We start from the raw sequence: 12,655 nt of genomic DNA on the forward strand, positions 1-12,655 counted from the left end.
TCGCTCAGTAGGCTCCTGTAAACGAGCTTCCCAAAAAGGCTCCGTGCCCTCCCGCCGATGTCGCCTCGGTCCCTGACCTGTTTGTTCCCTGGGCCCAGCCCGCGGACTCCCTGGACCCTTCTGCTGTGCATAAGACCCCCAGCCGGCCCGCTACCCTTCCCTGCACAGGTTCCCAAAATGCCGCCGCCTCACGGCCGGGGTCCACAGCAGCCTCCAAGGCCGGGCCTGGGACGGCGAGCCGGGCCTCCGCCGTGGGCTCCAGATTCCCCTGCTCACCGTGCGCTCGCCCTTCGCCCGGCTGCGGGGGGCGTGCGGGCCGCTTCGCGCTCCCGGGTGCGCCTTCTCCTCTAGCTCTTCGGAAACGGCCTGGCGCCGTGGCCTAGAAGCCCTCCCGCCCGAGTGCCCCTCCAGGCGCTGCGGGCCCGGCCCGGGAGGGGCACCGCATCTGTATGCGCCCGGCAGCGCCGAGGGGGCGGGCAGCAGGCACCGCCCCCGCCCCCCGCTGCGCGGCCCGGGCTGGCCGGGGAGGGTCGGAGGCTGGGCTCTCCCGCGCGGCGCGGAGGCGCCTAGCTCCTCCGCAGGCGGAGCCTCCTGCCCCCGCCCCCTCCGTCTCGCTCCCTTGTTCCAGCCGGGGCCGCTCAGACCTGCAGCGGAGCCGCGGCGCCCGCTCCGATCGGCTCGGGGCTGCGCCCCCGGGACCCGGCGACGGGGGCGGGCGGGGGCGCTCCCCACCGGGCTGGGCCCCTTGGCACTGCCAGGTAAGGGCGCCTGCCCTGGAGCCCGCGGTTGGGAATCCTCGGAGGGGCAGCAGGGGGCCCGCAGCCTGCGGGTGTCTTCAGAGCGGTGAGCGGTGCGCTCCGCGGCTGGGAGCCCACTGCCGGCTCCCTTCTCCCGCGCTCTACCGCTTTCCCTTCTTCCCTCGCACCTCTCTCCCTCTTTTTCCCATCTTCCTCTCCCTCGATTTCTCTTCATCCTGCCTTCTCTCTGCCTGTTTGCGTTTTCTGCCCCTTCCCTGGCTCCCCACCCCTTCTGTCTCCCTCTTGCCCTGTCTTGCTCCATCTCCTCTTCCTCTTTGCCTTTTTCTTCCTCCACCTTTCTCTCCTCTCCTGTCTTTTCTTTTTCCCTCTTTCCTTTCCTTCCCCGTTCCTTCCCTCTGCTCTCCTCTTCCCTTCCCTTCCCGCTATCCTGTTTCCCAGTCCTCTATCGCCTTCCTTCTCTTCGTCCCGCCTCCCTCTCTGGCCCCCGGCTTCCCTCTTCCCTCGGGAAGGAAAGGACTGTCAGGTGTATGTCTGCTCTAGGGGAGGAGGGGCGCAGCCACAGCCACCTGAGGGGTCCCCCTTGGAGGAGAGGGAGGAGACAGTGGTGGGAAGGGTCCTCTAGCTTCCTTCCCACAGCCCCTCCTGGCTGCCCCTTCTCCCAGAATGAAGTTCCGCACCGGGGCGGCCTGGTCTGACCCCGGCAGCTAAAGCTGCCCCTTCCTGCTCATCACACGTACTGAAAGCCCCTCTGCCCCCTCTTCCACCCATTCTCAAGCCTGGTACCCGTGACTCCTCTCTGCCTTTCAGGCACCCAGGCTACCTCCTTTGATCTCTTTCCTCCTGTCTCTTGCTGCCATTCTGTCTCTGTCTCTTGACAGTCCCTGAATCTTGGTCTCACCCTTAGTCACGCTGTGTCTCTAGCCTCTGGGTCTGCCTCTGCTCCCCCTCCCCAGTCTTCAGCCTCTGCCACCCCTCTTCTTTCAGCTCTGGCCCCCCACTCTGCCTCGGGAGCCCAGTCCCCCTTCAAGGACTTCAGCTAGCTGTGTGCCGGGGGCAGGTTCTGGAGAGGCGGGGTTCCTGTGGAGGAAGGACTTTCACAGGCTCTCAACCCTGTCTGAGGCTGCCCTCCTTGTCATCTCAGCCTGACCTAGGCGCCCTGAGACCACACTTCCATGAATCCCAATCCCTGGATTTTAAGCCCTTTCCCTGGTAGCCCCCATCTCATCCAGCCCCAAGCTGCATGCCCACCCTGGGAGCACAGGGGCCAGTTTGGGGTTCCAAGCCCTCCCAGCATCCCCTCTCCTATTTTCTTCCCAAGCTTCTCTACTCAGAGTTGAGTGGCAGGAGATGTATCAGCTTGGAGGGCTGGAGGTGAATACGGGCAGAGCCTGGGTGGAGGGAAAGATCAGACTGTCTGCTCTCTGTCTTAGCCTGGGTTCTGGGCAGTGGGGCGTCTGGTTCCTTGGAGGTGTGATCTTCCGCATCTAACTTTGGGGAGGGGAGGTTTAAGGGTTTTCTTAACCGTAAACAGCTGCCCATCCTGCAGGTGTGGATCCATGGGGCAGCCCCAAAGCATCTGCCCCTCTGCCCCAGCCAGCTCATGCCTCAGCACCCGGGAGCAGTGAACAGAGCCCTGGCTGAGCCCAAACATGTGGGGCCTGGTGAGGCTCCTGCTGGCCTGGCTGGGTGGCTGGAGCTGCATGGGGCGCCTGGCAGCCCCAGCCCGGGCTTGGGCAGGGTCCTGGGGGGGCCCAGGACCAGCACTGCTTCGGACCCGACGGAGCTGGGTGTGGAACCAGTTCTTCGTCATTGAGGAATATGCTGGACCAGAGCCTGTCCTTATTGGCAAGGTAAGGATCAACCCCTCCCATGTCTACCCTGACCCTCAAGGCCGTGCCCTGCAACTTCATCACTTCTGCAATGACCTTGGTCCCTCAGGACACCCAACACTCCACCCAATCCTAGATTTAGACTCTAACTTTCTGTCCCGATGCTTGGAACCCGCTGCCATGTTTCCCCGATCCCTACAGCTGCACTCAGATGTGGACAGGGGTGAGGGCCGCACCAAGTACCTGCTGACCGGAGAGGGGGCAGGCACTGTATTTGTGATTGACGAGGCCACAGGCAATATCCATGTCACCAAAAGCCTGGACCGGGAGGAGAAGGCACAGTACGTTCTACTGGCCCAAGCTGTGGACCGAGCCTCCAACCGACCCCTGGAGCCCCCATCGGAGTTCATTATCAAGGTGCAAGACATCAATGACAATCCACCCATCTTTCCCCTTGGGCCCTACCACGCCACAGTGCCCGAGATGTCCAATGTCGGTGAGTACCCCAGGTCTGGACATCCCGGATCCCATCTCCTAGAGTGCCCTCACCTCTCCTTCCCCCACTGCTTTCTGCCCCAGAACCCACCTCCTGCAATTCAGCCCCGCTCATGTCTGGGTCCCGCCCATCTACCCTTCTTCCCCACTTGGCTCTGCCCCGGCTGAGCGGGGTGCCGGGGTCCCCCACAGGGACATCAGTGATCCAGGTGACTGCTCACGATGCCGATGACCCCAGCTACGGGAACAGCGCCAAGCTGGTGTACACTGTGCTGGATGGACTGCCTTTCTTCTCTGTGGACCCCCAGACTGGTGAGGATAGAGCTTGGGAGGCGAGTAGGGCGGCCGTGGGGACAGGCACCCCCTGACTTATCGTCTCTCCCCCTAGGAGTGGTGCGGACCGCCATCCCCAACATGGACCGCGAGACACAGGAGGAGTTCTTGGTGGTGATTCAGGCCAAGGACATGGGCGGCCACATGGGGGGGCTGTCGGGCAGCACTACGGTGACGGTCACCCTCAGCGATGTCAACGACAACCCCCCCAAGTTCCCTCAGAGTAAGGGACAAGTGCCCCGCCTGAGCCGCCCTTTGACCACCCCCAGCCCTACAGCCTCGGGAGAAGCCTCCCCCACCCCTCCCCCAGCCAGGCCTGGGAGAAGGACGTGCTGGGGGAGGGAGGAGGGCCGGGGACCTCTCTCAGAACGTCTCCCTCCATCCACCCCAAGGCCTGTACCAGTTCTCCGTGATGGAGACCGCTGGGCCGGGCACCCTGGTGGGCCGGCTGCGGGCCCAGGACCCAGACCTGGGGGACAACGCCCTCATGGCATACAGCATCCTGGATGGGGAGGGGTCCGAGGCCTTCAGCATCAGCACAGACCCCCGGGGTCGAGATGGGCTCCTCACTGTCCGCAAGGTTAGCCTCCCGTCTGCCAGCGCTGCGGACCCGCTCACACCTGCCTCCTGCCCCACAGGACACGCTTCTAACTGGGCTAGGACAGGCTCGCTCGGGATCCCTGTGTTGGAGCTTAGAGATTATGGTCATCTCCTCATTTTTCAGATGAGGGCCTAAGGCCCAGAACGGGGGAGTAACTGGCTCAGGGCTTTGCACAGAGCAAGTCTGTGATGGAACTGGGGGCAGACCTAGAGTTCTGACCGAGTAACCTGCGCCCCACCCCACCCCGACCACCGAGGCCACTGCCCCTCTGGTGCCCACCTCCCGGGTTCGCACCTGCCTCAGTCACTCCGTCTCCCTCACCACAGCCCCTAGACTTCGAGACCCGTCGCTCCTACTCCTTCCGTGTGGAGGCGACCAACACGCTCATCGACCCAGCCTACCTGCGGCGAGGGCCCTTCAAGGACGTGGCCTCAGTGCGCGTGGCTGTGCAGGACGCCCCAGAACCACCCGCTTTCACCCAGGCTGCCTACCGCCTGGCAGTCCCCGAGAACAAGTCTCCCGGGACCCTGGTGGGCCAGGTGTCAGCCGCTGACCTGGACTCCCGGGCCAGCCCAATCAGGTGAGCTGGGGTGCAGGCGGGCTCAGGGCCAGGACTCAGCAGCAGGCTGTTCCTGCCCCCGTTACTGCAAATCACGCTCACCTCCTGGCAGAAGTCTCCCTCGCTGCAGGCCTGGGGCCAGGGGAGGGCCGGAGGACCTTGCTAACCCCTCCCACACTCTCCACCCATCCCTCTGGGTGGATGATAGTAGCGCCTCCCAGTGGCAGTGCGAGCAGATGGAGTCTCATCTGATGAGTGTGATGGATCAATTGATGGCCGTGGCTATTGATCACTGTCTCAGCGCTTCACATTTTACCCGCTTGATAACATTTCCTTCTCCCAGCAACCTATGAGAGTCGGATAGTAGATAAGGGGAGTAACCGTATCAGCTCCGGTTGCTTTAGAGCTGCGATCCCCGACCTTCTTGGCAGCAGGGACCGGTTTTGTGCAAGACAATTTTTCCACGGACGGAGGGGGATGGGGGGGCGTTGGGAGTGGTTCAGGCGGTAACGCGAGCGATGGGGAGCGGCAGATGAAGCTTCGCTCGCTTGCCCGCTGCTCACCTCCTGCTGTGCGGCTCAGTTCCTAACAGGCCATGGACCAGTACTGGTCCGCAGCCCGGGGTTTGGGGACCCCTGCTTTAGCGGCTTGGTCCCGAGAGGTTGAGTAATTTGCCCAAGGTCGCACAGTCAGTAAGTAGCAGTGCTGGGATTCAGATCCGGACTTGTCGGCCCCAAGAAGACCCACTCTTTCCACCGCCCCAGCCAGCATCTCTGTCATAGCACTGAGGGAGTCATTCCCATTTTGTAGTTGAGGAAACAGGTTAAAAGATTTGCCCAAGGTCACACAGCTGGCCTGAGGCAGAGCAGGGCTAGAACTTGGGTCCCTGGTCCCCAGAACAGAGCCCCAGAAGTCGGAAAGACAGAGCAGTGTTTACCCGACGTCACCTCTGTCTCTCTCCCTGCATGCCCATGAAACCCAGTCCCCGGCATGTTAGGACAGGCGTTTAATGCTGATGACTCCCCGGGGATATTTGTCTTTTGAGGGGACCCTAACGTGAACTATGGCTCTGGGTGTGCGTCTCTGGCCAGCTCAGGCCCTCTGCCCAGCTGAGCCATGAGGCCCAGCAAGGTGAACAGAGGGAGGGAGGGGGTAGCTGCAAGCTCTGGCCCTGCCCCAGATCAGCCCCCAGCCCCACTCCATCTCCCCAGATACTCCATCCTCCCCCACTCGGACCCGGAGCACTGCTTCTCCATCGAGCCTGAAGACGGTACCATCCGCACGGCAGTGCCTCTGGACCGCGAGGCTCGTGTCTGGCACAACCTCACGGTGCTGGCCACAGAAGTCGGTGAGGAGTCCTGGGCCCCCGGGAGACCCGGGAGGAGGCAGCAGCCTTCCTGGGCCCCCGGGAGACCCGGGAGGAGGCAGCAGCCTCCCAGCAGAGGGGCCGTCCCTGGGGACGTATGGGGGTGGGGGAGGGCGGCTAGTGCCATCACACCCTCACCCAGCGTACAGCCATTGGGTCCCCAGCCTGCATCATCACCACCAGGCAGGCCCTCTGGTCTCCTGGCTGGGCTGGGCACAGTGGGTCTGCCTGAGCGTTTCCCCGCACCTTCAGTTGGCTCCCGTACCTGACTTTCCCCAACCCGGAAATAAAGCTAACCTTGAATAGCTTCCTGCACCCTGGGAGACCCTGCCTGGCCCACTCTCTGCTTCAGGCCGAAGGGGCGTCAGGGAGGGGCTGGGCCCCTCCTCTGGGAGCTGACCGGGGCCAGGGTGGGGGGGGGGTGCCAGGACCCCCTCTCTGGGAAGCCCTGCCGGGAGCTCTCAAGGGTGGGGAGAGGGACCAGCTCCATGCACTGCCCATGTCAGTCACCGGTCACCAGCAGTGTGGTTCAGCCTTAGACCTCCCTCCCTTCTGTGAAGCTCTCCTCACCACGCCTGCTCATGCCTCAGGGTCTCCTACGTTTGCTGTCTGTGCCCTGTTTAGGGGAGTTGTCACTGTGTGCATACATACTTGTACATGTCAGTGAAGAGCTATATGTGTGTGTACGCGTGGGTGTGTACTTACATGTGTATGATTCCATACGTGTGGAAAATACATATACATACATACACATATGTTTGTGAGTATACGTTTATAGCTGCATGTATGTGTATGTAGTTGAGTGTATAGAATTGTATTTATATTATTTGTGCATATGTGTAATTGGATGTGTATAGTGATAGACACAAATAATTGTTTGTATATATTGTTTTGTGCATGTGAGTGTTTGTGGACAGATAGTGATAATTTACTATTTATTGTGTATCGGACACTGTTCTAAGTACCAAATATGGATTAATTCATTTAATCATCACCACAACTTTATGAAGAAGGTACGATTTTTTTCCCCCACTTTAAAGGGAGGAAACTCGGGCAAAGAGAAGTTAAGTAACTTCCCAAGGTCACACAGACATTAAGTGGTGGGGCCTCAGTCCCAGTCAGGCTGCAGAATCTCAGCTGTTATCTCCTCTGCCATACTGCCTCTCATATGTGTCGAATTGTATGTAGATAGGTTTATGTTTATGACCATGCAGCTGTGTGGTGGTGCATGCGTGTCTGTCCGTGCGAACATCCCTGTGTGTATTTGTGGTATATGTAGTGTGTTTGTGGCTGCCCTTGTATACGTAGCCCTGCGTGTGTGTGTGTGTGTGTGTGTGTGTGTGTGTGTGTGTGTGTGTATTCCCCTCAGTGTCTTCTCGTCTCCTGCCAAATTCTGCTCCCCACCCCTAGAAATCCCAATACTGACTAGCAGGCCCTGGGCCTTAACTGCAGCGAAGGAATGGACCCCAGCCCCGTCCCATCTCAGGGTATCCCAGGCCCTTTAGCCAGGCAGTCTGCTCCTCTGCCCAGGCTGTCAGCTCAGCACCTTCCCAAGAGCCAGCCAGCTCTCCCTCAACTTGGGGAAAAGACTAAAGGAACCGAGACGTTTAGCCTAGAGGAGGTGAACACTGGGGCAGGCAGGGAGGCACAATTTCCATTTTCTCTTGGACGCCATTGGCAGTGAGGAGCAAGGCAGGGTAATGGTGGGAGCCACCCAATGACGAGGGGGCCTGTGTCTGGCTATGGTACCCAAGCTGGCCTGGCTCTGCCCCCGAGTATCACGTAGCTCCTCCCTCCCCAAGGTCAACTCTAAGTGATACTCATTGCTACACCACAGCCTCCCAGACCTCTGATGGGGTGTGTGTGTGTGTGTGTGTGTGTGTGTGTTTGTGTGTGTGTGTGTCCATCCACCGGTTTTGTGCATGAAAACGCATTGTCTGCGTCCTGGGGGTCGTGATACTACATTCACTGTATATATCGAACATTCACTTCATGTACATTGCATTTGTTTTAAAACACTGAGTGTATATCAAATGGATGGTATGAATGTGTTTGTATCTTTCATGGCTACTGTCTGTGTGCATCTGGTATGCATCCTCTGTCTACCTTTCCTTTATGGCACATGTACCCTGCATATGGGTTATTGTATATGTATGTTACGGGTGCTACACTCCTGTTGAGTGTATATGGTATATATATTGCACATATCTTGGGTACCACATGGCTGTTGTATGCACTTGTTCCATTCATTTCACAACATTGTTTGCTACTTGCATATTGCATGCATGATCTCATGTGTCCCACATGCATGCTATGTGCTATGTGTGGCATCCATGCCCACACACCCCGTGTGTTGTGTGTAACTGTGATGTGTGTGCTTGCATGGGATGTATGTGTTTGTGTTCTGGCTTCAGACAGCTCCGCACAGGCCTCCCGGGTGCAAGTGGCCGTCCAGACCCTGGATGAGAATGACAATGCTCCCCAGCTGGCTGAGCCCTACGACACCTTTGTGTGTGAATCTGCAGCCCCCGGCCAGGTGAGCCGCTGGGGCAGAGGGGTTGGGACCTCAAGACCTCTCCAGCTGCCCACTCCATACAAGGCTTCTTTTCTTCCTCCCAGCTGATTCAGGTCATCAGGGCCCTGGACAGAGATGAAGTCGGCAACAATAGCCGTATCTCCCTTCAAGGTCCTCTGGACCCCGATGCCAACTTCACTGTACGGGACAACCGAGGTGGGTAGCCTCCTACCACCGTGCCCATGCCTGCTTCCCTCCTCTCCTCTACCACCCCCAGCCCTGCCCGCCTACCTGGGCCCTCCACCCAACAGAAGGTGGATGTGGTTTGGGGAGTTCCCTGGTGGCCTAGTGGTTAGGATTCTGGGCTGTCACTGCCGTGGCCTGGGTTCAATCCCTGGTTGGGGAACTGAGATCCTGCAAGCCACATGCACAGTGGGGCTAAAAAAAAAAACAAAAACACAGGGTGGATGTGGTTTTGCTCTTTGCAAACCTTCCCCACAGAAAGCTGTCTCCATGGGCTGCACCGACCTTACTGGGAAGGTGTCCCAGGAGGTGACCCAACACCTTCCTCTCCCACAGATGGCTCTGCCAGCCTGCTGCTGCCCTCTCGCCCCGCTCCGCCCCGCCAGGCCCCCTACCTGGTCCCCATCGAACTGTGGGACTGGGGGCAGCCGGCACTGAGCAGTACTGCCACAGTGACTGTCAGCGTGTGCCGCTGCCGGCCTGATGGCTCCGTGGCGTCCTGCCGGCCCGAGGCTCAGCTCTCACCTGCTGGGCTCAGCACCGGGGCCCTGCTCGCCATCATCACCTGTGTGGGCACCCTGCTTGGTGAGTCAGGCCACAGTGGGACGTAAATGTGGGGTCCAGGCCTGCAGGGTGTGTGGAGAGGAACGAGGACACTGGACATAGGGAAATCCATCCTGGGTCTTGAAGGAACCCTCATGCCTGGATTTTCCCACTGCCTCTTGCATCCGAGAGAAAAGCTCTGGCCTCATATCCCTGGCCTGTCAATCTAATGACAGTCATGAGCCATAAAAACTGTTTATTGAGCCCTGACTCTGGGCCCCGTGTGGCGTTGGGCACAGCACTTGGTATTTCATCCTTTCAACAACGCTAAGGGGTAAATGTTTTCCCTCTTTTCCACACAAGCAATCTAAGGGCGAAAGAGGTTCAGAGAAGTTAAGCAACTTTCCATGGTCACACAGCGAGTAAAGGGTTGAAGTCAGGATTCAAACGAGCTTTGCCAGATGTCAAACCCAGGGCTTGCCACCCCTAGGCCGTTCTGATTGGAACCGGGCTGCCCCGTGCCTGGCCCTGCCGGCTCAGCGGCCCGTGTGCGCCTCTCCCCCAGCCCTGGTGGTGGTCTTCGTGGCCCTGCGACGCCAGAAGCAGGAAGCCCTGATGGTGCTGGAGGAGGAGGACGTGCGTGAGAACATCATCACCTACGACGACGAGGGCGGCGGCGAGGAGGACACGGAGGCCTTCGACATCAGCGCCCTGCAAAACCCCGACGGGGCCGCCCCGCCGGGTCCCGGCCAGCCCGCGCGCAGAGATGTGCTGCCCTGGGCCAGGGCGCCGCGCCAGCCCCGGCCCCCCGGCCCCGCCGACATGGCGCAGCTGCTGGCGCTGCGGCTGCGCGGGGCGGACGACGACCCCAGCGTCCCACCCTACGACTCGGTGCAGGTGTACGGCTACGAGGGCCGGGGCTCCTCCTGCGGCTCCCTCAGCTCCCTGGGCTCCGGCAGCGAGATCGGCGGCGCCCCGGGCCCCGCTGAGCCACTGGACGACTGGGGGCCGCTTTTCCGCACCCTGGCCGAGCTCTACGGGGCCAAGGAGCCCCCGGCCCCCTGAGTGCCGGCCTGGCCCTGCCCGCCGCGGCGGGGCGGCGCACAGGCCCTCTGAGTGAGCCCCCGGGGTCCAGGCAGGCGGCAGCAGCCCAGGGGTCCCCAGGCCTCCCCGATCCCCGTGTCCCTCCTCCCCACTTCCCCAGGGCAACCTCCTCCTTACCTCCCTCGTCCTGAGTCGTCTGTTCGTCTCTCTCCAGGGATCTCTGTCTCTGTCTCTGACACTCTACCTGTCTGGGTCTGCATTGTGCGGCTCAGACTCTGAATCTCTCCGTTCTCTCACTGTGATTCCACTTTCTTGTGGCTCTGTTTTGGTCTCCCCCATTCTAAATCTGTCACTCACGGCTCTCTCTGTCTCCCGTGCCCGCACACATGCTCTCTGTCTGTCTCCACATCTGCCCGCATTCTCTGTGGGTCCCTGTGACTGGCTTTTTGGTTTCTTCCGTTGTCCATCCCAGAAACAAAGAGAAACTTCCAACCACTGCTGCCCACCCTCCTGCAGGGGATGTTCTGCCCCAGGTCAGTGTCCCTAGACTATGTGGAGCACGGGGGTGGCCCAAAGCCCTCCCCCACGCCCCACCTCTCACTCGGGCTCTCCTGTCGTTGCAGACCTGCCCGCATGGTTCCATCCATCACTCATGGCCTCATCCTGGCTCCACTGGCCTCCAGCAGAGAGAGGGAGCCAGCCCACCTTCCAGGGCAAGAGCTCCAGCCCCCAACGTGGCCGCCTCCCTGGAGCTCTGCCCAGCTGTCAGCCGGCCCTGGGCATCCTAGCTCTGGGCATTGTCTTGTGTGCTTCCCAGGCCCCAGGGGGAGGGATGGGAAGGAAAGAGGGAGGCAGCTGGGGAAGGGGAAGAGGGAGGAAGGGGAGGGGCCTCCATCTCTAATTTCATAATAAACAAACACTTTATTTTGTAAAGCTTTCTGCACTCAGGTGTCTGTAAGAGCTTCACTGTGCCAAAGGGCTGGAGGAGAGGCCTAAGCCCACCCCCTCGGCTCCTCCTTTCTCCTTTGGGGGACAGTCGCTTCAAGTCCCTTTAATAGAGGAGGCTTTGGGTTGATACCATTCAGGGACGAAGGAGATAATGACATGTGCCTCTACCCTCACGACCTCTGGGTTCTCTGTTGGTCTCAAACTGTCCAAGGAAATTAAGATGTGGAGATTGGCCAGAGGGGAAAGTGAGAAGGAGAAAGTGGAGAAAAGGGGGAGCTATAAAAGACTGAGAGGAAGAGGAGTTCTAGACTAGGAATAAGTATGGGTGGGGAACAGCAGAGGGGGGCAAGCCAGTGCCTCCTGGGGCCTGTGGTCCCAGTTGGAGAAAGGGTGGCCCAGGGCGAGGTGGCACAGTCACAGTGGATCTGGGGCCTGCTGCCCCACCTTTAATTCTTCCCAGTCTCTGGTCTTACTCTTTGTGGGCACAAAGAGGAGGGAGAGGGACCAGGGCGGTGGGCTGTTCGAAGGGCTGAATCAAAGTCAGCTGGGGTGGGAGCCCAGCGGGTGGCCAGCATCTCTCACCGTGCACTCCCTAAGCAGAGAAGGGGTCCACCCGGCAACCAGAATTAGCACCCACGCCTCGTAACTCCAGGCGGGGCTCCTGGGGACTCAAGTAGATGGGTCAGGATAGGTCCTTGTGACCTTCCCCTCCAAGTGCGGAGTGCTGATAATCAGGGACAGCTGCTCTAGTGGGAAGATGCCTTCTTGTACCTTCCACGCCGTTTGGTCAGGGCAACCAGGCGGTGGGAGGACAAGGACCCTGCTCTGATGCTGGCATTGTCACTGACTCTGCTGAAGGCTGGAACCGGGCCCCTGCCTGCCTGAAGGCCTGAGTGAGAGCAGACTGTCTGCCCCTGAAGGAGACGATTAGGAGGCAGCACTCCAAGCAGGGTGCCAGAAGAACAAGTCTTCCTGTTCAGGGCTAGATCCACCCCTTTGGTCTCCGCTGATGTCTGCATCAAGCCTTCAGGAGTAAGTGGAGAAAAAGAGGGATTGACTCGTGGGCCGCCCCTGGGTAGTGAGGGGTGCATTGAAGTGGGATGCAGGCCTTTGCCTGCTCTCCCAGCCCTCCTTAACACCCTCCTGAGGTCCTCCCCAGCTCATTAAGCTTCAAGGAAAACAACAATGTAGGGAAACAGGCTTTTCAGCTAGACCCTCGGGCTTATCTCTGGTCTTAAACACCTCACCATTGGAAAGACAGAATCTGTCAAAGGGAGTGAAGAAGGGCAGAACCATGGAAGGAAAAGAGGAGAGAGAGAAGGGCAGAGGTGATGGGAGAAGGAGACACAAGAAGAGTGGGGCTCCCCCCCTGTTATGCCCTCCCTATCTGGGTTTAATCCTCCTTCCCTGATTAATGAGAA

General features: G+C 59.7%; 1 protein-coding gene across 1 annotated transcript; it reads left to right on the forward strand.

The window, feature by feature from the left end:
• Positions 1 to 675: 675 nt before the first annotated feature.
• Positions 676 to 11,095, forward strand: CDH24 (cadherin 24). The gene is made up of 13 exons (XM_068534819.1): positions 676 to 758; positions 2,305 to 2,608; positions 2,789 to 3,083; positions 3,275 to 3,394; positions 3,471 to 3,638; positions 3,808 to 3,995; positions 4,343 to 4,596; positions 5,787 to 5,923; positions 8,356 to 8,477; positions 8,561 to 8,672; positions 9,036 to 9,284; positions 9,808 to 10,819; positions 10,910 to 11,095. Exons 2-12 carry the CDS (start codon positions 2,408 to 2,410, stop codon positions 10,305 to 10,307), a joined length of 2,346 nt encoding a protein of 781 aa, XP_068390920.1. The 5' UTR covers positions 676 to 758; positions 2,305 to 2,407; the 3' UTR covers positions 10,308 to 10,819; positions 10,910 to 11,095.
• The last annotated feature ends 1,560 nt before the right edge of the window (positions 11,096 to 12,655 follow it).

The sequence above is a fragment of the Eschrichtius robustus genome, chromosome 1 (genome assembly GCF_028021215.1).
Source record: "Eschrichtius robustus isolate mEscRob2 chromosome 1, mEscRob2.pri, whole genome shotgun sequence".
Taxonomy (NCBI): Eukaryota; Metazoa; Chordata; class Mammalia; order Artiodactyla; family Eschrichtiidae; genus Eschrichtius; species Eschrichtius robustus.

Bases quoted from the DNA above. Each gene is read 5' to 3' on its own strand.
- CDH24 (XM_068534819.1), top strand. From the start codon at position 2,408: ATGTGGGGCCTGGTGAGGCTCCTGCTGGCCTGGCTGGGTGGCTGGAGC. The intron at 4,597-5,786 runs GTGAGCTGGGGT...CCATCTCCCCAG, and splicing joins TCCCGGGCCAGCCCAATCAG to ATACTCCATCCTCCCCCACT. The intron at 9,285-9,807 runs GTGAGTCAGGCC...CCTCTCCCCCAG, and splicing joins CTGTGTGGGCACCCTGCTTG to CCCTGGTGGTGGTCTTCGTG.